Source organism: Caloenas nicobarica, chromosome 7 (genome assembly GCF_036013445.1).
Source record: "Caloenas nicobarica isolate bCalNic1 chromosome 7, bCalNic1.hap1, whole genome shotgun sequence".
In the NCBI taxonomy this organism is placed as follows: Eukaryota; Metazoa; Chordata; class Aves; order Columbiformes; family Columbidae; genus Caloenas; species Caloenas nicobarica.
In genome coordinates this window covers 15,387,072-15,414,021 of record NC_088251.1, presented here as the reverse complement: position 1 = coordinate 15,414,021, position 26,950 = coordinate 15,387,072, and the positions used below count along the sequence as shown (strand labels likewise).

Sequence of the window (26,950 nt, the reverse complement as noted above, 5' to 3'; positions counted from 1 at the left end):
TCTGTACCCCTGGCCCCGTGTGCTGGTCGAGCCGGCCTTGGCCCTTCTTCTCTCCCATGCCAGGAGCTGCGGTGGCTCCTGCCACATGAAGGATGCTCCAGCGAGGGGAAAATGGCACAGGCACCTTCCTGCCCCCAGCAGTGGGTCCGTGCCAGCCAGGTCGCGCACGCTGCCGGCTCCCGGGCCGCTGCCGCAGCTCCCCGGGGACAGACCCGCACCCCGGCCCCTCCGCCTACAGCTCCCAGCGTGCCGCGCGCAGCGTGGGTGGCCGTTCCCCCCTCCGCCGTGCGCGCGGATCGGTCGTTGCCCGTTCGAATCGGCCAATGGCGATGGGGTGGTGCCGGCTGCAGCCAATGGTGATGCGCGCCCCGGGCAGGGCGGAGCCGAGGACGGGTAGTGCGGCGGACCAATGGGGAGGCGGAGCGGCAGGTATGAGATGGCGGCGGGAGCACCGGCGTCCGGCGGCAGGTAGGAGCGGGGCTCCCCGGGGCCGGCACCCGCATCCCTTCCCCGGCCCCTCGCCGCCTGACGGCCCGCTGCGGGCACTCCGCACCCGCCCGCAGCACGCTGCTGGCGGCAGGCGCCGGCCGGCGCACCTCCGTACCGGCCCACCTCCGTACCGGCCCGCCCATTGCGGCGTTTCCCCTGCGAGCCGGGCCGGCTCCGTCCCGCTGCGGCGGGGCAGCTGTCCCTCCGGCCGGGGTCCCTGGTCTCCTGCCGGCCGTGTCACCGGGCAGCCCCGGGGGGATGGAGGCGGCACCCTGCGGGCAGCTCCGTGTTGCTTTGCCGCGGTCCCCCCGCCCCGCGGGTCCGGCCCCGGCGGCCGGGGAGCGCTCGCCGCGGCCGCCCTACCCTGTGCTGCATTGCGGGGGAAGCACCGCCCGCCGCTCCGGCCAGGGGACAGCGGCCGCTCCGAGCCGCTCGCCCCCGGGGAGGGAGCCGCTCCGCCGGGAAGCGTGTCCCCGCTCCCGGGTCAGCACCGAGGGGTGCCGGCCCGCCGTTCTGCCCCGGCGCGGCCGCTCGCTGCCCGCGGAGGGCCGGGGGAGCCGGGGCTGGGCTGGCGCAGCCCCGCAGCCGCAGTGGCACCGACCGCCGAGCGCTTGGCAGTTGCAGGGTTTGGTAGGGTGATGGCACTATACAGACTTGTTTCGCATCCAGCGCTTTCTCCCTGGCTTTGTCCGCTCCACATGCGCTATTCTTGCTTTCCAAATGTGCGTACGCTGCGGGCTTCACATCCTTAATCTTTAGCTCATACGTAACCGTTCTACGACTGCTGCCAATAAAACAGCAGAGACCGTATGAGTGAGTTCCTCACTAGAACAGTGGTTTTGGATTACTGCTAAAAAGCTGTAATATCTCTTCCTCCTTTTTTTTTTTTTTTTTTTAAATCTCCATGTGTAGTGTGGAGCTGCAAACTGAGTATCCTTTGAGGGGTAATTCTTGTGGACTTGCAAAATAAATATGGTTGAGGGCTGATGCCTCATACCCAGCCTGATTCATAGTGGTGCTGTCCTGCTTGCTGCTGAGCCAAACCCACCTTGATGGCACCTACTGTGCTCATCTCTGAGAACTGCTGCGGTGCCTGGGCTGGGGCAGAGTGTTGCTTGAGGAGAGGTGAAGAGATGGTGCTCAGTGTGGCATGTTTGAGCAAGGATTGCCTTAAACACTGGACCTGGTAAAGGGATGAGTATGCTTTGTGCAGTTGAGACTTGCAACACTCTTTTAGATAAAGTATTTTGAACATGGCCTGGATCAGTCCAAGTGACTGAATTTGTTTTATGCTGACAGTTGTCCTTAGGATGTAATTCCCCAGTTATTTTACCCACCCCTCTGCTGCTCACTCCGCCTTCCTGCAAATGATGGTGTTAAAGCAAAGCCTGAAGTGTAAGTTTTACTCTAATGCTCCTTGTCACCCACACATAGTGCTAGCAAACTGATCTCTTACTTTGCAGGTCTATCACCACAAAGCTTGCCTTTTTTTTTTTTTTCCCAAATACGTGCCACGGCTGTGTTTTTGCCCATTGCCTCTCATCTGGAGAGAAGTGCAAGTTAGCTAGTAAAGCTTGCATGCTGCGTGTGTGGTCTCATAGCATGCTGACTTAAAGATTGGAAATGAAAGCTGGTTGTCTTAACCTCCTTACTAAATGTTACTGAACGTGACGAAAGATGATTTGTGTGGCTCTCTCTTCAGTTTGTGGTCTCTCTAACCTCTGCCTGGCTCTTCAGAACCGTGAATGATGATTGCAGTGTGCCCGAGTGCTCAATTTCAAAAGAGAAACATCTGTCTGTTTAATGAATGCATTTAATATTTGATTCAAGCAGCGCCTAAATGCTTTGCCAGGCACTCAGTGTTCACATTGGCCATTTGCTATGGTAGGGGTGGCATAAATGGAAGGGATCTGGAAGGCAGGGTGTGCTGAAAAAAGGCATTTTGCTAAAATGACTTGAATGTCACTGCACAACTGGACATCAAGAGCTCACATCATAAACAAGCAATGAAAGGAGACATAGTTGCCATCTATGTTTTACTGCAAATAGGAAAACATCCACTGTAAACATGAGTTAATGGGAAAAAGTGAAAGTGACTTGCTGAGAGTCATGCAGAAAAAAAGGTTGATTTCAGAGTCAAAGCCATGTCTGAAAGCATGGCTACTTTTCTCTGAAGATAGCTTGGAGTAGGGGATGATTTTTATTCAAATGTTTCCTTCTCCACAACTCTTAATAAAATCTTTGAGACCTAGACTTGCGTCATCCCCTACTCAGCTCAAGCCTCATCAGGCGCACATCCAGACCTGAACTCAAGTCTATGTTGCATTTGCAGTGTTTTTGTATGTTTGCATGTAACACCCTGTCCTGTTCTCATCCAGGGCCTGGGATGGGCTTGGACAACAGGATCCTTGTTCTGCTGCGCCCCAGTTTATTGTCTGTTTGCATGAAGGCGGAGCATTGCTTGCCCACATAGCCCAAAGCAGCGTCTGGGTCTCCTTGCCAGCCTAGCCGGTGCCTTGTTGCTGTGTGCACATTTACATGCATATGAAAATGTCACTGGGCTTCATTAACGCTCCTTTAAAGGTGCCTGGGCACTCTGTTCAGTCTGAAATTGGAGCGCTGGATGCTGTGCTGGGAAATCAAATTCCTTGTCCTAAAGGTCAAAAGTCTTCAGTGTGTGTTGATTTAATAAGTGGCATGAACAGATGGGACAGAGACAGAGCAGCATGGAAATGTTGGCTAATATCTAATGGTTGCACTGAAGTCACATTCCTGTTGGAAATACTGTCCCTTTGTAAGCCGGGTTTGGCTCCTGGTCACAGCTGAGACCTTGTGTTTTCAACTTGTTTCAGAGTTAGCTTGTTCTATAGGATCTTGTTTTAACTTTTCTTTAGCTGGAGGCAAGAGCAGGGAGGTGAAGCCCTTTCTTTAGCCTGTGCTCTGCTGGATTTAGGCACTGACCTGCTCTGCTGCTCTTGGGCAGAAGCAGGAGGCTCTCACGAATCCTGTGCTGTGATCCTGGGGGCTGACACTGTGGGGTCTTGCAGCCAGCTTGGGGAGAGAGATGGAGGGAACTGTGGCCCCATGTTGTGATAAATTTGGCTGACTCTTTGTTTCAGAGCTTCACAGGTCTGTTATGTTCCTGGCCTCTCATCCCGGTGCTGCATTACACTCACCATTGTGTCTGACAAGAGCATTCAGCCCTTTTCTCTAAGGTGCAACAGCCTCACTCCCTGGCCCTTGGCCTTTCTCACCTCTACACTAGGTAATTGCAGTTAAGCTATCTACAGTTTCCTCATAAATTTTTTCAGAAACTCTAGATAGTAGGGAATGTGATAAGCTGCTTAAATAATTGCCTGCCAGCTGGCTTATGAGAACTTTTAATGTGTTTGCTTTTGGCCTATAAAGCTCTAATAATTTGGAGTCTGGCCAAAACATCCTTTCTTCTCGAGTGGTGGTGTGGCAGCTCTGATTTTCAGAGGCAGGAGTCCTCGGGGGAGCCGGCATTAGTTTCTCTTTTTGTTTTGCTGGAGCTGAGACTCAACGTTGAAGCGTAGATTTATGGTTTGGGAGTTCCATATGGGCATTCCTACAGCCCTGCTCACGAGCTGTCACATAGCAGGAGACAAGCGTGCCAGGGCTGGCCATGCCGGAGAGAGCGGGAATCCTTTCAGGGAACGTCCTCCAGGAGCTCTCGGGTGCCTGGAGCTCCCCTTTCACACACGTGCTGCTCTGCATCCTCCTGAGCAGCCCCCCAAGCAGCACATATATATATATATATATATATATATATATATATATTATATATATCTCTGCTCCCTGGGCTCTGCAGAGAAACCAGGTGAATCAGGCAGACATGACCTCTCAGGCAGAATGGGAAGAGAAGCATTTTCTGATCAATATGGGAGAGTTGCATTAAGTGACAGTATAGGTTATCATCATATGGATCCTGGTATCTGTGTACAGTATTTCAGTTTTTGAAGGGGATTCGGGCATGGCAGGATATCAAAAGCACTGGGTCCCCTTTCTGTTTAATTTAGTGAGTTAATTGGGCTGCTTTGTGCATCTCTGTCTCTCCGGTGCTCCATGCTGTGCTGCTCTGCGGCTGTCCTAGCCTGTTTATCTGTGTGCCTCAGCAGCCCTGACCAGATGTCACCAGCTTATTTAAATGCTGGCATGCATCCAGGTGTGCCTCATTGCAATTCCAGCTTGTGAGAGTTTACACATCTGGAACATGGGATGTGGCCTCTGACACGCTCAGTGGTGTCTGCAGAGCATTGCTGATGAGAAGGGGGTTGATGTGCTCTCATCCCTTGCAGACACCACGATACAAAATACAGATGCAAGGCTGCATCTTGCCCATTGCACCTCCAGAGCGAAGGAGTATTGTGGAATTACAAAAGTGTAATGGACAAAAACAAGAGCTGTGACTTCCCGAATACCTTTGTCCTTTGTATTTGCCAGGCTGTGACCACAAAATCTCACCCAAGAGCTGGTTGTGGGTCCAGGCCCAGGTCTTGGTGTCCCTTCAGTCGAGAAAAAACAACACTAGTGGAGTGAAACAGAGAGTGCTACAGCACATGATATTTTCATTGCGATGCTTTGCTTGAGCACTGACAGCTGATGGTGGGATGGGATTCTCAAATGTGTTCTGGGTGTGAGTTGGTGCCACCAATTTTGGGTGATTATCACCCTGTGGGAGGACTGGAGGAAAGCACCCTTCCTTCCTTGCTGGTTTACTCAGAGTTCCCATTCTAGTTGCTACAATAGCTTGTTAATTTTGCTGTGCTGTTTTTGTGTGATTGCTTGATTTTTTTCAGGTCAGAAGTAAACCTGATTGTTGTGGGGGCTCCTCTTTATAGCTGGTAATTCTGGTCTGACCTGGACACTGGCTTGGAGCTACTGGACTGAGAAGCATCTTCTCCTCCTTGCTAGTCTCTGAACTGCATCTTCCCCTGCCTCTGAAGGAAGCCCTAGGGCTCTTATCCTCAAGAGTAAGGATGACAATCAGAGGCACATGCAGCAGTTTCTGAGTGCTAGAGGCCAAGGAGATAAAGGTAGGACTGGCCTGTGCCTCTCATTGACTCCTGGTACACTCAAAATGGGGAAGTAAAGAAGGTAAAGACACTTTAAAATGAGGATAGTAAGGGAATGCTTTAATTGTTGGCAACTGGAAAGTACCCATGCACACTCTGAGGATACAGACACGTATGGACCTTGCAGTCCACCTAGCTAAGGACCAAATGGGCAAAAGTGGGAAGAATATTCCTACCTGGAGTGTGAATAAAGCTGAAGAGCAGTCAGTTGGCCAGAGTCCATGGACAGGCGTTCAGTAAAGAACGGTAGATTACACAAGAAAGGTGTTAGAGTTCCTGAAAAGTGGAGGTGTCCTTGCAGTTTGTTAGTTTGACTCGTAGTCAAAGGTTTTGGTGGATAATTCTGCAGGGCACGGGGAAAAAATGCCCCAAATTTGTGTCCTAGACATGGGACACGATGCTCGGGGCAGATACAACCTGGGCCCCCTGAGAACCTCAGATCTATGGTACATTATTCACGAAGCAATTGGCTTAGATTAGTAAAACAAAGGAAAAAAGATGCATTGTTTTGACATGATCATAACTATATGACTGGGGCAGGGAAAATACATCAATTCAGTTTCTATATAGACTAACCCCAGCCCGTGGTAACCTTCTCCTGAGGGAGGCAGCATGTCCAGTGTGTTCTGGGTGGTGGGAAGCAGCTGCAGGGCTTCCTTGGGCTGTGACCCTCCCACCCTGTGCAGGGGTCCGGATGGGGCCCTGGGGTGCTCTGGGGTGCTGCTGGGCCCCCCCACTCCCTAGCACTGCTGGCCTCTTGTCTCTGCCTCACGTGGAGCTTAGCTCCTGCCTCCTCAGCCCCATGTCCCAGCCGTCCCTGCCTGATAGCTTTCAAACCAGCTCCTTTGTGCTCGGTCCCATGTTGCCCCTCATGCAGAAGCTGGATTTCCTCTCAATGTTTGCAGTGTGACCTGATTATTTTTCTTGTCCTTCCTCGCCCTCCTTTTTAATAATGTCTACAGAAAAGCCGGCAGAATTCAGTTATATCAGTCATGCTGACTGATAGTGCTGCTTCTTCTCTTGGGATTCCTCCTCTTTTCTGTCCCTCCAGCATTCATTTCAGATTTAGCTATCAGCCCTCTAAAGACAGGGTATTGCCTTTGTTCTGTGTTTGTACAGCATGGAGCACAGTGGAGTCTCCAGCTGTGACCGAGGTTCCCAGTGCCACAGTGATAAAAGTGAATAGATCGGTAACGAGAAGAGGCAGCTGCTGCCATCTAAAAAGATTCAGTTTTGGTGCTGGTTTCAGTGAAATCAAGATTGCATCTAAGGCTCCTCTTCTATTGCTGCTCCTAGTAGGGGTTTATATTAAAATAAAGACACAAACTTTAGACTGCATTGGAAGTCATGAAAATTGGAGCAGCATGGCTATTTAATGCTATTACACTGTGTTATTCTGATGTTAAGGCAGGCATATGAGCTTGCAGATCTTTAATGTAAAGTTAATGGGTTTCTGGCAGTAGCTGTGTTTCCGTGTTTTTTTACAGAGCCTTGGGTAGGAGACTGAGCCATTGCACAGCATGGGATCATCCAGAGCTGTGCTGGTGGTGCAGGGAAGGAGACTTGGTGAGGAGCATCACTGTGAATGTGCGGCTCCTCACTAAGGCGCCTCTTTTCATCCTGCTAGCACTAGAAGGCATCTGGATGCTCTGATGTTGTGGTGATGGCTGATTGAAGTATTGCCTTGTTAACTTCAAAATATTCCAGTGGCTAGTATTAAAGATATCATAGAAGAATTCACTGAGGTCAAACTTGAGAAGTTCATACCGAAATGCAAATCTCTTCATGTTTCACGCATATCAAACTGTCTTGCTACTGCAGTTTTCTTTGACACTGGTAATATGTTGCATTTTCAGCTTCTTCCAAAGCAAACTTCTCTCCCCCTTCTAACCCTTTTATCTTCCCAGATAGGTCTGTCTCCAGGTTCACATCACAGATGTGTAGCTGATATTGCAGAGGTCTGCTTTGAGTCCTTTACTGAGACAGAATTTGAATTCATAGATTATAGCAGCGACTTGGATATCCTATTTACCCAATGTCCAAAAGATGGCCAGGTGTTACATTAGTTCCAGATTGTCCAGCATAGGCTGCCATCAAATAATAGCAGCTTTCTTCCCCGGCTTCTTGCTGTTCAAATTGCATATTATTATCGGGTTCCCATAGCTAAAAGACCTGAATCACTCTATGTTAGCTGTTTAAATGTGAAGAAAGCAAAGCAAAAATTTAAAAGGCAGTGTTACCTAGCATGGCTTACTTGTATCAAGTCTAGAGACAGTAGGCAATGGTTGGCATCCACTGCACGGTGCTCTGTGTACTTATCAAAAAAGGACTCTGCCCCTATAGACCTTATAAGTATAAACCTAGGCAAAAATTTCTTCGTCTTTCTTCACATTTTTCAGAGGCAAATCAGTCATCCTATGAAGAGTTACTGTGCCAAATCTGAGGCCTGAATGTGATCTTTGTTATGCTGTCTTACAATAATGTCAGTCTGAAGTACAGTCCTTAAAGCAACCTTAACTGTGAAGTCACTTCTAACGTCTCTGTGGTCCATCCCCATTAGACTTCTTTTAAACATATACAGTTTTTGAATCTATAAAATAATTTGTCTTCTAGTGCTCTTGTACTTAAAATGATTCCACATAATTCCACTATGGTTCTTTCATCTCTTTGCAAAATCTGGAACAGCTCCTCTCTGGCTCTGGAAATACAGTCTTCAGACATCCTCATTAATTGATTCCTTACTCGGGCACGACATAGGAAATGATGCTGCTTCTCTCTCCCTGGGGAAATGCGAGCCTGTGTGCATCTGTCCTGTCTCCCTTTGTGCCTAGCCAGGCAAAGAATCGCTCACGTTTTGTGTCCCTTAGCACTGCCTGCTGATCGCTCTGCTCTCAGCATTTGGTGGTAGCCTGGCTGTTTCTTACAGTCTAAAGATTTTGTTATTATAGTAGGAGATTTTTCTTCCATTATCTGCCTTATTTTCAAAAGCTCTTTAATCCTTTTACTCACATCTGGTAAGACTCCTCTACTGTGGTGTGTCTGAAGCGTTAGCTCTTTAGCAACAATGTATGAACTGTGTAAAATGGCACCAAAGGTGGATTTTGCCCACCGAATGAAGTACATCAGGCTCCTCCAAAATTCTACAGTTTCCAGCTTTTCCATTTTCCCAGCTAGGCAAACACAGCCAATGCCTTGCCCCAAAGGTACCTCTTCCTCCTCTTTCTTTGCTTACTTTTATTCTCCTTATGCTCTGTTTTGGCTTGCTGGAACCTCCTTCTGCCTTCACATAGGTGGAGTTAGAACAATATAAAATCTGTAAAAGCCACTAAAACAGTCGAGCCTCACCTATCTGCAAGCTTGCTGCCATGTGAGCTAAATCTGCTGGCTTGCAGAGCTCTTGCACCACAGGTTCGATCACCAGGTTTTTCCAGTTAAAGTTTCATTTTTGTCTTAGTTTCCAAGGCATTTCACTGCCCTGGTTCTAGTTACCTTAGGGATTAATTGATCCATCATGATTTTGACCTCCTGCACCATCCACTCCCCATGAAATGATGGGGCTGTCATGCCTGAAGCAAGAACGTAGTGTGTGACAGACAGCTTTCTTTGTGACTTGGCTGGGATCACAGGCTTCGCTTCTAAAAGATACTAGAATGGCAAGAATCTCGGCACAATATAGGACCCACTTTTTTTAATCTGCTGTCTTAATCACAGCCCTATGAGTACAAGGTTTTATTATTCATTGGGATTTGATTTTATTCATGGGATCAGAGAGGAAGCTATTTAGTCCTTTATTTTAATGTCTTTTGAGGTGTTGTAAAGCAATCCGAGATCATAGCATATAGAAAATACAACTCCGTAATCACAAGCAAAGAAAAAAAAAAAAGGCAACAAACTCCCTGAATACATGTTTGTCTCCCCTTTGCTGCTGTGATATAAACTGTGAGTGTAGGTAGAGTACATCCATCATCTTTTTTTAACATGAAAACAGCAGATGGGGCACATGGCGTTTTCTGAAGGTTATAGTGTGTGCAGCAGCGAGGATTGGCAGGGTTATTGTGTGTAAAGCCAGTGGGGGCTTTATCTTTGCTCAGAAATAGGGGTTTGCTTCACATTTCCATTTTGATTAGCAATAATGATACAAAGGCAAATTTTATGAGCGAGGAAGAGCTGCTAATAAAGTGACCTTTCAAAATTAAGTAGCTCATTGAAGTGCCGTACCACAATAAGAGTATACAAGGCTGGAACCAGCTGCGGCAGGCGGGGAAACTGGACAGGAATCCAGAGAAATGTGGAACGGGAAGCCTGAGGTGGATGAACAGCACACAGTGGCACAGTGCTGGTAGCAAAGGGCAATGGCCAGGTGCTGTTTCCAGCTGTGGGGGGCTGATCTATGCGCTTTGCCTTGGAAAGGATCTAAAAGTGTGAAAGGCAGGGGCAGAGAGTGTTTCTAGCAAGGTTCCTGGGCATGGGGTTGTGCAGTTAAGGGACTGGGTTATGGTCCTGCCCGCCCCTTAACATCGGTTGTGCTTGGATGCTGTTGGGAATGTGTTTGCATGGCTTTACCCATGATAAACACCGGGTAGATTTGGGGATATTTTATGGATTCCTCTTGGATACAGGTGGAGAGCACTTAATACCATGCTGGTCCTGATTCAAAACCTTGGTTTCTATGTAGGAATTATTTGCTGGTAAACGCCAGCTACGCAGCCTTTGGCAAGAGACATGAATCAATTTGTCCAGCTTTTCTTTTCTGTTTTGTCTCTGTGTGAAGGCTGATGCCCAGTGTGTGCCAAGGGGGCCTTTCAGCCCCAATAATGCGCCCTTGTGTCTCGTAGCATGCGTGGAATTTGCATAGGCTGTGCTGGGACAGGCAGGTTTCTTTTGTTGCTGGAAACAAGGAGCAAGTTCTTTTCCCTGTCTCCGCTTCCTAATGCCTCTCCAAAAGCTCTCGGCACTCATGTAAGAAATTTACCTTTTATCTATTTATTTTTGTATTAAATGTTGTTAAACTTTGTGCAACTTGTGAAGCCGGCTGTGCTGAGAAGTCATGTCAGTCAGTTCTAGTTGACAGAATTGTTTAATTTTCTTTCTCTGAATCTAGGTATCTAATTGTCAGAGGGACCAGATAATCTGTGATGCTTGATGTAACTGCTGCAAAGTATTTGCATATCTTCTCTGTGGGGAAACAAAACTGCTAGTGAGTGAATAACAGTGCACGGCAGGGTCACTGGGCCTATACATTTGCTATTAACCCTTCTCAGGATCTGTATTGCCACAGAATGAGTTGTCATGGGTTTCAGGCAAAGGGCTTGCTCCACATTATGGGCAGAGCTGGCATTTGTTTGTGTATTGTAGCTCAGCGCAATGAAATGCGAATATGATCAGATCGATTGGCAGTTGCTTTTTGGCAGCTGATACCAAGTCGTTTGTGTTTCAGTCTTGATTTGTTGCAGATAACAAACTGCTGAAAAACAGACTGGGAGGTACTCAGAAAAATATGGCCCCCATTTGGAGTCGGCAGCATGCTTGCTAGGCCACTCTGAGCGATGCAGCTGGGAGCCTTTAAGAGCTTTCTAAAATTTTAGATGACCTGGCAGATTGCCTTGCAGTCTGCCTTGCAGACCTTCCTCCTCTCCATCCTCTTGAAGGAGGCTTTGACATCCGTGGAGAGCAGTGGCAAGGGGAGAGGGTTTCGTACAGATTCTCACGCTGCAAGTGTCGCTGAGAGCCTTCTTTCCTCTGATTTCAGAGAGTATCCTTCTCCTTGTGAAGCCTGAGTTCTCGCTTTTATTCTCTTATTCTGATCACACAACCTGGAAATCACACCAAGATGGTCTTTCAGGTCAAAGACGTATGGCAGCAGCTCAGATAACTGTTGGGTTCGCAGGTGCTGCGTGGGGGCAGGCTGGAGTTCAGGTGAACTGCCAGTATGTGCTTTGTTGTCCTCCCCTTCGTTAGCTGCTGTTGATTTACATCAGAACAGTAAGTCGCTGAGATCTCTGAGCTAGTAGCTGAAGTCCTCTGCTGCTTGAACCAATGGATGTTAGGTCTGGTGGGTTGCACGTGCTGTCGGTGGTGGGTATGCTGAGCAGTGAGCACAGATGCCCAGCGTGGTCCGAAGACAGTGATGTGGCCTTCATCCCTCTGCAGAGAGGAAGGTCAGAGTGCTCCGGTCTTCTGTGGGAAAGCCTGCTTTGGGGGGGAAAGCCTTTGGTGGCCTCCGGGGAGGTGGGCAGAGCTTATGCATCCCCTGGGTACCACACCATGGAGGGACCGAGTGATCCCTGAGGCAGGAGCACCACCTTGCTGTTACCTGTGTGCCTGGCAGCTGCTCCTGGAACATGGTGTTTGGTGGGAGCTCAGCGCTAAGGAGGGGTGTTGAGACAAGGGAAAGCATTGTGTAAGAGCCCAAGAATGATTAAGGGCTGGGGAATGTCAGGCAGGGTGTGCAGGCTGGGTGGGCAGGCAGCTTCCACGCAGAGCCCTGGGAGAACTGGCACTCCAACTCGCAGGGCCAGAGTATGACATTGGGGCAGTAGCTTGTGACTCGAGAATAATGACACTAATCCTCACATTTAAGTAAAAGAGGGACAGGAGAAGCAAGCTAGGCAACTCTAGCCTGTGGGCTTGACTTGAGAAGCGTGTGTTTGAAACAATGGTGGGAAGACAGTAATGGAAGACCTAGAGGTAGATGGAAATTGGGACAAACTTTAAGTGTGAGCGTTAAGAACGCTGACTAACCTGAGATAACTCTTCATTTTGATTTTAGACATGGTAAGTGTAGCTTATCTAACCTCTGGTAGGGCTAAGTGTATTTTACAGATAACCCTTGGTAGAACAGTGTCTTGGGTGCATCCCTTTTTCCCGTGCCACATGAGAAGCTATGAAATGAAGAAATTAGGCATCAGCAGAGAATAGGGAGGTTGGATAAAGGACAGCCTAAAGGAGAGGCAAGAATTGAATGAGCCAAAACGAGATGTTCTAGAAGAAAGGTTACTGGGGGTTCCTCAAGGCCTGATCTTGCGTGACTCGTGCTACTAGTGATGAGTTCACACTCGCTCCAGAGTCGGAGTGCTTAGCCAAAGAGTTGGCAGCTTGTTGTCTGGGAGCGTTTGGCCACATCCTTAGCAGAGCTGTGGGCTAGTGTCGTTGCATGCGTATGATCTCAAAAACAAAGTCCCAGGACATGGGAACTATCCATTTTTGATAGGAAGACAGGGATGATGGAATGGCAATGGCAACTGATGAGTATAAGCTGGCTGTGAAAAAATTTAGATTGGGATTGAGACTTTCAGGGCACTGGGAGTAAATTTCAGGGCAGTGAGACAGAACCAAACTTATTTATGACTGAGTGTGGTAAGTTAATGTAAAATATTGGGTGTCGTATCTGCCTGAGCTAGTAGGTCGTCGATACGGTGCAAGTTTTAGTCGGATGCTGCCACATGTCACGTATGTTACCATCAGGCCATAGCGTGCTAGTCTTGGGCTGTGCTGTACAAATGGGCCAGAAACGTTTTTGCTCCAAAGGGAAATGTAACTTCACTGTGCTGAACACTCACCAAAGACAGTGCTGTTGGTGTAGACTGGTAGCTCCGGTGTCAGCAGATGTCTCCTTCAGGGCATGCCAGCTGGCTTAAAAAAAAAAAAAAAGAGAAAAAAAAAAAGAAAAAAAGAGGAGTTACTGTATTATTTTTTTTTTCTCCTTCCCTTTTTTGCAGTGATGCCATCTGCAATTTTGTCATTTGCAATGACTCCTCCCTCCACAGCCAGCCGATCATTTTCAATCCTGACTTCTTTGTGGAAAAGCTGCGCCATGAAAAACCAGAGGTGTTCACAGAGCTGGTTGTCAGCAACATTACCAGGCTCATTGACCTGCCAGGGGCAGAGCTGGCCCAGCTCATGGGAGAGGAGGACCCAAAGCTGCCCGGAGCAAACAGCACAGCCTCTGGATTTTTTCGTTCTTTGATGTCTCTGAAGCGCAAGGGTGAGTATGACATGATGTCTGGTGCCTACCTTGAGCATGATGCTGACCGTCATCATCTGTTACGTGTTGTTTACAAAACTTTCAGTGTATGACTGTTGTTTTGAGTTGGTGTTGAATGCTTAATACTGTAGGTTTGTAATCTTGGGGATGCCACCTCTAGAAAGGAGCAAAACAGAGGCCAGGAGGTTCACCCAGGAAATGCCCTGCCACTTCTGTAATAGAGTACCTTCTTCTGAGGTTATTGCTGCAGTCTGTCAGGTTGGCCTTGGTGGGTCAGCTGCTCTCTGTGCTCAGTGCAGCACACACCACAGAGGTATCGCTGTGGTCCTTGGGTGTTTCTGGTCTGGCTCTGTGGATAGCACTGAGCTGGAGAGAGGCGCCCAAACAATCTGCAGATTCTTCCAATACACACCAAGGTGTCCTTGTCTCCGCTTGTTCCTGTCCATGGCAGTCCATGCTTTGTTTTCCTTGGCTCATTAGCTTTCCATATAAGCCACAGAATATCAGTAAAGGCTGAGAGCATCAGGTTCCATGAAGAACAATAATGCCCAGGTTTTCTGCGCCACTGACTTCACTCAGTGCCCACTGTTTCCTACAGTAGCTGTCCCAGCTCTCTTGAAGGTCTTGTCTGTGCAGCTCAGAAATCTGTAAGCTTCTCCCATCCAAATGCCAGTGTCACTCTGATCCACACCCCAGTCCAGTGAGTCAGTGACAAAACTCTGCAAACTGACTCTGCTCAAGCCCAGATTCAACCCTGGGAAATTACGTATTTCTCTTTTGCTCTGAGACGAGCATTCATCTGGAACTTTCTTCTGGCAAATGGATAATTCTTATCTTCTCTTTCAAGGTCAGCTGTCTTGGTTATGAAACATTAGCCTCAGGCACCTTCTTGCAAGTCTGAGACTCGCTTTTGAGCACAGTTATATTCAGATCCTTTCTTCTTCACTGGCTGGCATTTACCAGTGTGTTTTGTTGTAACTAGAAGGGTGTGTGCTCCCTCCCACCTCTGCCCACATTCAGGGGGAGCCTGGTTCTCCTGATAAGTTCAGTTAAACCTTCTCACTCATCTAGAGAGAAACTGCCTCCATCTGGGCACCTCTCGCATCCCTCATCAGCTCTGGTTTCCTGGGCAGCCGCCTTCAGATGTTGGCAGCCTGAGGTTGAACTCTTTTAATTAGTACTCCCTTCCTTTGAGCAATTCTGCTGTGGTGAGTACCTCTGAGAAGGGAACTATCACAATACCTGTATATGGCTTTTTCAGTCTTCAGTCTTTATATAGTTTCTCTAAGGGTTTCTGATTCTACCAAACCTATTCCTTCACCGTATTTCATAAGGACAAGCTCTGCAGCCCCACTGCTCAGGCTAAATTGTCTGGTGCTGGCTTCAGCTCTCCACTCCTGGCTCACCCAGTGGGAACCCTGGCAGGTGCACTCACTTCTGCCTGGCCAGCACTGCAGGGGTAAATCAAGTTCTTTAGCATCCTTAGGTGAGAATTATTCAATATTGCCATGACTGACCATGCTGCTCCATAATCACAGGTCTTCACACTGCCCCCGCCCCCCCTTCACACTGCAGTTAGACTGTGTTCATACCTGTCACTGCTCCTGCCTCAGTTCCAGGAGAGTAGCAGGACACCTTAAATTCAGACAGTTGCCACCTGACAAACAGAAGCGAATGGGTAACCAAGCTAAAAGTGTTTTCTTAGCATGTATGGAAGCTTCCCTGTTCTTGACAAAGCCTTCTAGCAGGGGCTTGTGAGCCTTTTCTAACTTTTTTTTTTTAATCTTAAATTATCTGTACTCTGCTGGAGCACTGCTCTTATCAGATCTGGTGTCTCCCGCCAGCTCTCTTCCCCAAGAGCTCCACCTTCCCCCATTCAGATGTTTCCGTGGCCGTGTGTCTCACCACAGCTCCAGCTAGCAGATGTTTCCAAGCCTGCTGGCTGCTCTCCCAGGCTGCAATGGCAGCGTCTCCCTGTGTTGACAGGCACTGTCTGTGAACTCTTTGGCCAAACTCTGAGAAAAAGTAGTCTGTGCCTACAGAGAAAATCAGTTTCGTGTACTGTGTGTTTCAGCTTGGAGCCCTCATTTGTTTTTCTTTGTGTTATAGACCAGCTAGAACAAACAGGTTTTATTTCTTCAAAGCCAGAGGCCAGGGACCACAGAGCTCAGAGCTGATCAAACTGCAAATACTTACAACTTCTTTGAGTGTCAGGAAATTCAATTTCATGCTGCTGCTTAGTTTCAGAAGCAATTGTACAATAACATCTAAGCCTTCGTAAGTCAGCATCCATTCTCCAGACATGTCTTTCAAGTTTCTTTGAGAATCAAATTCTCATTCAGATATCAACTTCTGACTTAAAAAGTAAATCGAATTTGTCAGGCCCTGCATGTCTGAAGAAAATGTATTTTCCTCTTCTCTTCCTGGCCACTATTCTATCCGTTGAATGTCTAACGAGTTTAGTTTTCTTCAAGGATGAGAATCTTTTGCGAACTGTTCTCTGCCTTTGCATTCAAGGTTTTCAGATCCTATATGTGGACCAAAAGGTCACATTTTCCTCCTGTCTCATATAAGACTGAAGCATGCACTTTATCAGAAAGAAGTCAGAAAGTTCTTGATTTAACAGGAGGCTGGAGTTCCTGGTGGCTTACCATATATTTCAGAAGTCCTGGAAGAAAGTAGAACATTCTTCAGGCGGAATAAATTTAGTTGCATGGGGAGGCTGCTAGAGAAGTGCACAGGGTTAACCAAGTCTTTCCCACATGCTGTGAGCATCAACACCACAGAAGAGTAAGATCTGTAGTACAACAGACCAAAAGCTAGTAAAATCAAAATGTGCTATGACGGGGAGGAAAAAAGTGCAAGAGAAAGCTTGTGAGGGAGATAACTTTTATCATACCAGCCAACGCACTGCTTGGATTATAGGGCTGTCAGCTGTAACAATAAGGGGGGGGAAGTCTTCAGCCACAGAAAGCTGGGGTGCAAATGCCCAGCTTGCTCTCAGAAGTGGCCCATGCTTCTGGCAGTGAGGTCACAGAGAAGGGAGGAATATTGTTTTTCCTAAATCCATTGGCTCTTTGAAGCCTAAGTACAAGGGCAGGACAAACCAGCTCTATGCCTGGTTGTAGTTGTCAGTCCCAGTCAGCATGTTGCAGTATGGCCTGTCCAGCATCTTGTCTCTGGCTGTAGCCAAAACCTACATGCATCTGCGGGAAGAAGTGGTGCTCAGGGCTCTGGTTGCTGCCAGTGATGTCCCTGGGAGTTGCCTCAGCTTTCTGAGGGACAGAATGTGCTGGCTGTGTGTGTTTGGGAAAAGACATTCAGCAAGACTGCACCTATTAGAAAATACTGTCCTGCTGGATAACCACTGTCTTGGGAAGTCCCTCTCTAGACAAGAACAGTTTTCTGCATTGGTTCAACAAGTGCCTTTCAGTTAAATGCGATTTTCATCTAATGTTTCCCCCTATGCAAGGATCTCTTTCCTTTCAGCTCCAATTGCTTCTATCTTCTTTTGAGACTGTAGCCTGGAGTCCTGGAGCTAGCAGCTCATGCCTGATCTGTAATGGCCTCATGAGGTAAAAGCAAACTCCAGGGCTGAGAGGAGCTGTCAGTGGAGAAGGGCCCAGCTCATTGCTTCACTACTCCTTTTTTTCTGGTTCTTCCTTGTTCAGCCTTTGTACTTTACTCAGGCTATGGCAGCTGATGGAAGAGAGATTCACTGGGATCAGGGGATTTTCCCTGAAAAGGAGACCAGTGTGAGCCAGTTGAATGATGTTTGCTCTCCCCAGTAGTGCTTGTTCTGCTCTACCATAGTCTCATGGCTGCACCACTTCTTTCTGTTCCACTCCATGTCAAGCCGCAGTGAGGATTAATCTGGACTTTCTTTCCCAGGTGTGGAATGTGCCAATATGGCAGCATTTGGGCAGCCCAGGCTGTCACATCTGCCCTTCTGGCTTCACTGTTTCCATAAGGTCCAAGCTTGCAGATGATGTGCCCTTTAAAATGAAGCATCTGTTCTGGTGGTGTTTTCTTTTCAGGAGCAAGAGAATATTTCCTTTAGCTGATAAAAACTGTAATTAAGCTGAGGTAAGAAGCAAGATGATGAAGCCCTTGTAAGTACAGCATGGTGAGATGAAGTGACTTATTTAGGAGTGCTTGTGATATCTCGCATCTCTGGGGGAGCCTTGTGACCTTCACCCTTAACATTTTGGGACACTGATCTTTGCATGCTGAGATGCCGTTCTTTGGGGACCACTCGTCTCTGTGGCTGCTGGGCTCTGCACTGTCTGAACATATTATCTTCTGTTCTGCAGAGAAAGGAGTGGTGTTTGGCTCGCCACTGACAGAAGAAGGCATTGCACAGGTCTCCCAGCTAATTGAGTATCTGCATAAAAGTAAGTGACTCTGTCTTGCTGTCTTCCTATCCCAAAGGGTATCTGTTTGGCCCACCTCAGGTCTGTGGTGCGGACAGATGGAAAAGCTCAGAGGTCTCCAGCAGCAGGAGTTTGGGGCTGGACTAGACCACTGTTTCCCAGAATTGCCTAGCAGATAAGTTAATCTCTTTCCCTCTGAGCGTGGACTCTTTCCACTGGTGAGAGCCAGCTTGAAGTCATGTCTCTGAACGCAGCTCACTGAGGCTTGCTGTCAAGCTCTAGAAATGGGAAGGAACTGCTTTAGTAAGAATATTGGAATCAGCCTCTGATTAATCAGTGGGTTCTTTTCTCCCTTTTGCTGAGCAGATCTACGAGCAGAAGGTTTGTTTCGGGTGCCAGGCAACAGCATCAGGCAACAGATCCTAAAGGATGCTCTGAACAGCGGTACAGATATTGACCTGGACTCTGGGGATTTTCATTCCAATGATGTGGCCACCCTGCTTAAGATGTTCCTGGGTGAATTACCAGAGCCGCTGCTGACACACAAGCATTTCCATGCCCACCTCAAAATTGCAGGTGAGTGAGCAACAAGAGGCAGCAATGAGCAGAGGGAGCAGAGCCAGCTTCCTAGAAAGCTGGTGACACTACGGAACTGCACACTAGGCTTTGGAAGTGCGAGCCTAAAGGCAGATTAAGAAAGAGTCTTCCTGCTATCTCAGCCTCCTGATGGAAAGACTGGAGCTGAAAGTCCTAAGGAATCAGACCAAGTCTGTCTAGCCCAGTCTTCTCTCTCCAGCAGCAGACATTAACAGATGCCTACAGGAGTGGAGCCCACATTGGGTTTCCATCTGTTTTAAGCCTGGGTGTCTGCTGAGCTGCACGTGGGTTTTATGTACTTAATAACCACTGCTGAACTACTTTATGTGAACTTCCATCTTGCCTTCAACCTATCACAACTCTTAGCAGCTGTGCTGTCCTGTGGGATGAGTAGCCATCAGGTGTGGAGCTTGGGAGCTGTGGGGAGAGAGATGGAGGCTTAAGAGCTGTGCAGGAGTTTGGAAGAGATCTGCATGTAAAGAAGGAAGGGTAACCAGTTGCAATAGGCCTGTTCTTAGGGAAGGTAATGTATGTCCCACATGTTCTGCCTTCTAATTTGGCAGACTTGACGCTGTTTGATGAGAAGGGGAATAAGACCAGCACTCCAGACAAAGAGCGCCAAATTGAAGCCCTCCAGCTGCTGTTTTTGATTCTTCCCGCACCCAACCGCAGCCTGCTCAAACTGCTGCTGGACCTGCTCTACCAGACTGCCAAGAAGCAGGACAAGAACAAGATGTCTGCCCACAATCTTGCCCTCATGTTTGCACCCCACATCCTGTGGCCCAGAAATGTGAGCGGTGCTTCAGTATTTGTGGGTGGGATATTGCAAGGTAGAAAGCAGAGGCTTAGCAGGCATATGGGGGAAGAACCAAGATGGGAAGATTAAATATTGATACAGTGATGTGAGGGTTGGAGGCTGGGATGGTCAGGTAGAGCTTCCTGGCAGGACTCCTTCCTGCCACAGGTCTCATTTGCAATTGATGCTTTATCATTTTCAGTAAAATTGAAACCACAGCACAGTCCTTCTTTTAAGAAGAGCAGCTCTGACAAACCCTGCAGATCTCTCTGCATGGCTGCTTGTGCTGCTGGTGAGCAGTTTGGCCCCAGAGTTCTGTAGTTCTCCTCTCAGAGCAGCTTTGGCTCCATGAGCTCTGCTTGTTGGTGTGCTGTGAGCCCTGCCTGCCCATCTCCTCAGAGCCAGCCACCTGCCAAGGCACCGTGTGTGTCTGTGTCCCAGAGACAGCAAGGGCAGCAGAGACCCTTCCTCCTCCCTTTCTAACTGCTGCATCCTCGGTTGTGTCCCCTTGCCAGGTGACAGCAAATGACCTTCAGGAGAATATCACGAAGCTAAACAATGGAGTGACCTTCATGATTAAACACTCTCAGAAACTCTTCAAGGTAAGTGTGCTTTGGGGTTTTGCTCTCCTTTGCCGTTCAGCAGGAGACTGAATGCTCCTTGTCCACACAGATTGTGATGTGTATATTCTGGGTGCTCACTTCAGCGGTAGAAGAAGGAAGATTTCTACAATAAACTGTTTCTTTAGTGACTAGGGAGGAGGTCTTTGCTGGGCAGGCAGCCCCAGAGGTGGCTTTGCCTGGCAGGTCAGCAGCACTGTGCAATGTGCTGCCACCCTCTGCACCCTGACTGGGAAACTTGGTGCCTGGGAATGGGTAGCAACTGGGTTCCCCTCGGGTTCTGGCAACATAAGGAAACTGAAGGGACTTATCCTGGGTGAGTGCTGCCAAAAGCTGAATACCTAATATGACAGGTCATTTTGTTGTGAACTTTTCTGCAGGTCGTAGTCAACCCACTGTTGTTATGCACACAGCCTTGGGCCTCTGTCTAGCTCACAACGGGGTGCTGCAGTAGGACAGCTAAGGGTGTGGGGCTTTGTAGGCTCCTCCAAATAAGTGTTTCTGCAACAGGCAGTCTCTTGACTTCTTGGGACCTTCCTGGTCACTGTAGGCATCTGATCCCTGCAGAGTCCTCCCACAGAAAGTTCCCCTTCTGCCCTCTTTGTCAGGCTCCTGTTTGGCCAGCTCAGAGCTAGTGGAATTACTTGGAAAAAAACTTCTGTGGAACACTGCTCCTACTCTGTGCTGATTGCCTGCATCAAAGGGAAACTGTAATCAGGGATTGCACTGGGGACACGAAATCCCATTGCTTTGTCTGCCCTGAACAGCTGAGTCTTGATGGAAGTGGCTTGGGTGGTATTGTTGAAGAGCAGCTCTTGCTGGTGCCACTCTTGCCCCAGGGCCAAACATACTAAACATATGTTTGGCCTTTTCTCTGCTCATTATCATAGGCGCCAGCGTACATCCGGGAGTGTGCCAGACTGCACTATCTGGGATCCAGAGCCTACACATCAAAGGTAAGGCCAGCAAATGAAAAAGGCAGAGGCTGTGACATTATGAGGAGATCCTTGTGAGTGAAAGAAGCTGAAAACAAACCAAGTAATGAGAGAGCATCTGTCAGAGAGCAGGAGTGAGGGAACCATATGGTGTGGTAGTGCAGGTGGCTGTATTAGGGAAATTGGGCAGAGTTGAAGCATCTGTTAATCACAAGCCCAGGGAAAGCTACCAGCTCCTGTTTAGCAGCAAACCTGCTCCCTGTGCCCAGCACATGCAGCACCTGCTCCTTCATGGACTTGTGCCTTCCAAACAGACAGACGTGCCTGCTGCCATGGCAAGGCTGCTTGGAAGAGGGGCTGGGATAAAGGCTACTTGCTGCCACTGGGACAAGATTTGTGTCTTGCCAGCAAACGCTTCCCTGCCTCGTATAGCTGCAGAAGAGGCAAGATGCATCGCAAGGAGCTGCACTGACCCTTCTCCAGCCTGGAAGGGCTTCTGCAGCTGGCATCCAGGAGGGGAGGGAAGAAGCAATGGGGTCACCTTTGTATTGCTGTCACCTCTTCCTGGCACAGGGCCTGCTGGTGCAGTGCTGCTGCAGATGGGTAGGGAAAACACAGTCCTGTGCATTCACTGGGGGTGAGGCAGCTCAAGAGACTCTTCCCAGCCTGGCTCAGATGGGTGGCTCGTTTGGATTAAAGCATGGCAAGCGGCTGCTGTCTCCACTTTCCCAGGACGATCTGGATTTGCTGACGACTCCTGGCTCCAAGGAACTGCAGCCCCTCAGGTCTCAGAAGCGAAGCCGACTGGACACTTGCAATCAGGAGGAGACCCAGCAGCGCACGGAGGAAGCACTGAAGGAGCTCTTCCGCCACGTCCACAATATGCCTGACTCTGCAAAGAAGAAGAAGCTTATCCGGCAGGTAGTGTGGGGAGGAAAGATATCTTTGGGGTATGCTTGTCAGCACAATCCTGTGCACAGGGCTAAAGGCAGGGCCTGCTTGAGAGCTGCTCCTAGTTCTGGGCAGGCTGGGGAGAAGAGTAGGTTTTGGGCTGTGTAAGGGGCAGAGCTGTAAGAGGAGAGGAGGAGGCCTGTACTGGATGTGGCTGATGGTGCTGCACCAAGCTATGCTTTGAGCTCTCTATTTTCTAAGTCAGGGACTTGCCAGCCAGCAGTTCCCCAGTCCTGATTTGTTGAGCTTCCTTGTTCAGAAAGGGAAAAGTCCTTTTCCCTCTTGCCTGCAGGGGAGTGGACAAACACGTCATCTTGGTCCAGTGAGCATTCCCAGCCAACCTGCTGCTCCAGAGAGACTGGGTGGCATGGTCAGCACTGGTCCTGGCTGCCAGCCTCCAGCTGCTGCCCAAACCCCTTTTTGATCCAGCAGCTGCTGCTTTTGGCTAACCTGGTAGCCAGGACAAAACAGCCACTCACCTAAGTTCCCCATAATCCTGTGTGGGAGATGCAGCCACCTCCTGCTTTCTTACGCCTGCAGCTCTGAGCTGCTCTTCTCTTTTGGAGTGCGAAAGAGCCAAACTGAGGTCTAGGCAGAGGGCAGCAGGTAAAGCAACACACAGCAGCAAGAGACTGGTTTAACTGTAACAGTAACTGTGCTAACACACTGCCCTCATATTTCCTCCTAGTTTAATAAACATCCTACAGCTCTCACTCCTGGCTCTGATGTACCCACATCCCCAGCACCGCGACGCACCCGCTCACGTTCCTTCAGCGGCCTCATTAAGGTAAAGGTGGCTTCTGACCCATCATCTCCGCTGTGAGTTTCTGACGTTCCTCTCTGCTTCTGCCTTGCCCTGGTTTGAATGAGGCCCTCAGAGGAAGGGACTGTTCAAAGTATTAGGTGCCAAAGAACACAGATCCACTGGGGACAGAAAAAGCAGCACAGTGAGAATAAGCCTTGCTAGTATAAAGTGTAATTATCTATAAAATGTGTGGCTGTAGGATCTTATGCATCTTTCTGAAAGACTGCCTGCTTACTGAGATGAGGACTGACAGGGAGCTGGTCGTAGTCTGGCCCATTAGCACAGGTGTTAACACACTGTCGGCTGCCCCACAGCAGCATGTACCAGCTTCTGACAGGCTGGGCTCCTGACCAGGCCTCAGGTCAGCTCCTAAACCCTTTCCAGTCAGGTAGGCTCAGCCTAGTGCTGTGGTATTTCCGTTGATTCTACTTTGCAATCTTTGTCCAAGCTTGGCTTCCTTTTTTCTTTCCCAGCATACAACTGCTTACCAGCAATGCATCCTGCTCCTTCCCTTTCTTTTTCACTTTGCACTCTAAGCACTAGCCAACAGCCCTCTCTTCTTACGGCAGCGGAAAGTTTTGGGAACCCCAATTATCCTGGAGAGGAAGAGCAGGGATGCCACACCAGAGCCTCAGCGAGTCAGCAAAGAGAACGTCCACTTGGTAAGGGCTGCTCAAGACAAGATTTCCAAGTTTCTTCTGTATGATCAGATAAAATCTTGGGAAGCTGCTCTGGGGACACCACAGCAGATGGTGAGGGCAGCATCAGCACAGGGGTGACAGCACTGGGCCTCCATTCCAGCATTGTCCCTCTGACTTATTTGTGTCCCTGCCCCGGGACACTGGCTTATGCCCCCTTTGCCTTCTCCCATCCCCTTCAATAAGATGTACACAGCCTGCTGCCTGTGAGTAGCAAGGCTGTCCCACAGCCCAGACAAACCAAGAGTGGATTTGGGTAGTAGCTGCTCCCCGGTGGCTGTGGATGCTGCTTCATTCCCCAGCTCTCTACTTCTATTGCTCTCTCTTTCCAGTTACAGAAATGTGGATCTCCAGCTCACATGTCCCAAGCAAAGCTGAAATCTTTGGAGGGCCGAAAAGAGGTGAGACACACATGCCCGTTGTCCTTCCCATGGGAAACCTGTCCTGCTGGGCTCAGAGACCTGCTGAGGCAATGAGATGCACACAAGGCTCTGTCTCAGGCTCTGTGACAGCTGTGGTCCCCTGGATTGTAGCAGTCTGCTCTGTGCCAAGCCGCTGGAAGCCTGGGCTTGAAGGGCTTCACCCGAGCAGGTGCGTACAGCCCTTCTGCCTGTGAGCTGACAGGCTGGCTGTCACTGCAAGAAGAGAGAAGCTGGTGTCATGGGGTAGTGCTAGCAGCCTGTCAAGGTGGCAGTGGGATGAGAGGTTCGTACAGCCCAAGACCAACTGCTGTGTTTGTCCCTATCTGCTCACTGCCTCTTGTCTTGTGCTCTGGTTTGGTAAAAGACGTGAGAGGCAGATTCCAGTGGGGAGTCCTTGCAGGGGGAGGACAGCACCTCAGCCTTTTCTTGCATGGCATTCTGTGTCTCAAGTGTTCAGTTGCTCTAATTCTCTGCTCCAGGAATCCTGCAGACGCGTGCGAGCCCACCTGCTTTCCAAGGATTCGTCATCCCTCTGAATCACCTCGCACCGATACACGAGTGGGGAATGCCCAGCCTCGAAAGCTGTGAATAATGTGCTGCACTGAGAAGAGTGCTGCAGGCTCATGGCAACCCTCACTGACACAGCAGCACTCTTGAAACTGGACCTTTGCAAAGACTGCGGGGACTTGTTTCTTTCTGTATATAAATTATATTTCCTTCTACTATGGGGCAAACCACTATCTAACCAAAACTTGTGCAGCATGTCTGACCTGCTGGCTCTGGGAAGAGCTGGAGTGCTTGCTTACAAGGAGACCCCTGTGTATTGTGGGACTGTTTGCACTTAACTTTCTCTGCAGTGTTGCTAGGCTGTATTTTTTTGCTTTTCTGCTCTGAAGTTTTAACATGTTGGCTTGTTTTTGCTCCATCTCCTCTGTTAGCAGTAAGAATGGTGGACTCCAGCCTTTACCTACATCCTGACCGCTAAACTTACCTCCAGACCTCCTCTGGAGCTGTCCTCTCCTCTTCTTCCTCTGAGCCCCATTTCATCCTGCTGTCCCCAAAGATCTGGAGTGTATAAACGGTACAGAGCACAGGCTGGGCCTGGGAGAAGAGGAGAGGATCTGGGTGCCATCATTTCAACTGGGGCCAGACAAAAGCCACTTCCCCAATAAATGTATTCCTCTATTTCAGCCTGAGCTGGAGGCAGCCCTTGCTTGCTGCCTTTGTGTTTCCATGGCACAGTGTGGCTGCTGGGCTCTGCCTGGTGAGCAAGGAGTGTCTCTGCTTCATGTTCCCCAGGGAGGCTGAGCTGAGTGGGGCAGAGGGCTGGCAGAGGCTATCTGGGGCAGGACAGCCCAGGCGCTGGAAGCTGGGGTGCCTGGGGCAGGCAGAAGCTGGCAGCTGTGTGTGCAGCGTAGGAACAGCATCAGCAGCATGAGAGGTGAGGGAGGGCTCTGGCCATGCGTGATCTGCTGCAGATGGTGCCAAAGGCTTTGGCTCAAGAGAGCTGGGTGGCTGATTGGTCATTAAACTGGGGGGAAAGGACTGGAGCTGGGTTCAGCTCTTTGGCCTGAGCTGCAGAAATTAGATGAAACCACCTAGATACGGGATAAACCTTCATCACAGCTGGCCAATGTCGGCTGCCTTGTTAAGCTAAAGTGCTCAAATAAGCCAATCTTGCCAAGTATAATACCTGTCTGCAAGCACTCTGTGGTAGGAAACACACCAGGTCACTACTCTGAAATAAAGATTTAATCGGCTGGGGAACCATCTCAACACTTCTCAACCCTTCTCTGTGAAGCAAATAATCTCTGGAATCCAATTATAGTTGTCTTCTAATCTTTAAGAACCAGCAGTCGGCAGGAGTTAGAGCTCTGTCCTTGACAGCTTTCTGAGACAAGCCATGGCAGGAGGTGTGAATATCGGGATGTGAGCAGGGAGTTCAGTCGACTGGCTAGAGCTGTCAAAACAGGGCATCAGAGCCTTGTGCAGCTTAGCTGGAATTTGTCACTTTTTTTTGAGGAACAGAGCTATGTACCTCATACTGCTCTGTCTAAAGGGATGTTGCTGGTAGTTTGTTGGGGGTGCCTGTCCCCAGTCTGACCCCAAATTGTAGGAGCTGCCTTGAAAATGTAGGAGGTAGTGAGACTGTAAATGTGTGAGTTAGGAGCTGCTGGTGTTAGGAGCCTCTGTCACAGCAAAGAAAGAGCTCTGGTTCTTCAGGGACTGGGCAGGCGAGGGTGCTGTGAGGAAGGGCAGAGGCTGTTTGCTGTGGTAGTAGTATGTGCTGTTTGGATGTGTCTGTAGTCCTTCCCTCTGGAGGCTAAAGCTGTCTATGTGCTCTTCTCTGAAGGACACGGCGTGTTTTGCTGACTGCACTTCTACCTTGCCCCTGCGGTTTGCTGTTAGCAGAGACCTGGGGATCTCAGCTTTGCCTCTGAGCAGAGATGAGGCAGAGCTGGAGGCTGAGAGGCAGCACACAGAGGGCTGGGTCTGGTCCTGCTGCTTCTGCTCTTGCTTACATCGGGGGCAGTTGCTGGGTAAAGCATTTGCTCATCCTGTTCCTCCTCTCTCCATTTCCCCTAGCTTACTTGGGCATACATCTCTGTATGGGTGTCTGCTTGGCAAGGCATTTTGCTCCTCAGACTGAATACACTGCTCCTGTGTAGATGAGAGAAACTTAACTCTTCTCTCCACTGTCACCCCTTACTGATGGCTTTAGCTCAGGGACTCTGTCTGGCTTCTGGCACAGCTGAGATTTGCTTTGCTCTAAGAAAATTATCTATGAGGCGTTAGCCCAATGTTCTCCGTGTCTCAGACGCTCTCCCTGCCAAAGCGGGGGGTGCAGTATCCAGGCAGGGCAGTCCCAGGAGGGGTTTGGTGCCCTGGGCTTTAGCCCATGGTGCTGTCCTCCCTGTGCTGAGGATGGTGGTGGCTGATGGATTCAACCTCTAGGACCCTTTGCAGTCCCGATGCATTCACACTGTCTCACAGGCGAGGGAGAGTTTCAGTCATGCTTGGATGTGTCTCATTTGTCTGCCCTGTGCGATGACTCACAAGGATGCTTCCTCCCAGAGCAGCCACTAACTGTTCCCAGAGTCTATCATATCCAAAGTATTCTTAATCTGTGCTTATTTATATATGCTATGTATGTACTGTTTCAAACTGTTGCCTTTCTGTGTGT

The 26,950-nt window shown here is 49.2% G+C and overlaps 1 protein-coding gene across 2 annotated transcripts; it reads left to right on the top strand.

Moving 5' to 3' along the window:
- The first annotated feature begins 424 nt into the window (after nt 1-424).
- On the top strand, nt 425-26,950 carry ARHGAP19 (Rho GTPase activating protein 19). 2 transcript variants are annotated; one of them, XM_065638920.1, is made up of 12 exons: nt 425-468; nt 13,304-13,569; nt 17,883-17,963; nt 18,309-18,518; nt 19,103-19,329; nt 19,851-19,937; nt 20,846-20,911; nt 21,623-21,811; nt 22,530-22,628; nt 23,216-23,308; nt 23,677-23,745; nt 24,246-26,950. In XM_065638920.1, exons 1-12 carry the CDS (start codon nt 437-439, stop codon nt 24,300-24,302), a joined length of 1,476 nt encoding a protein of 491 aa, XP_065494992.1. In that variant the 5' UTR covers nt 425-436; the 3' UTR covers nt 24,303-26,950. The 2 variants fall into 2 exon arrangements, with proteins under 2 accessions (XP_065494992.1, XP_065494993.1); XM_065638921.1 differs by lacking the exon at nt 425-468 and adding an exon at nt 10,461-10,544.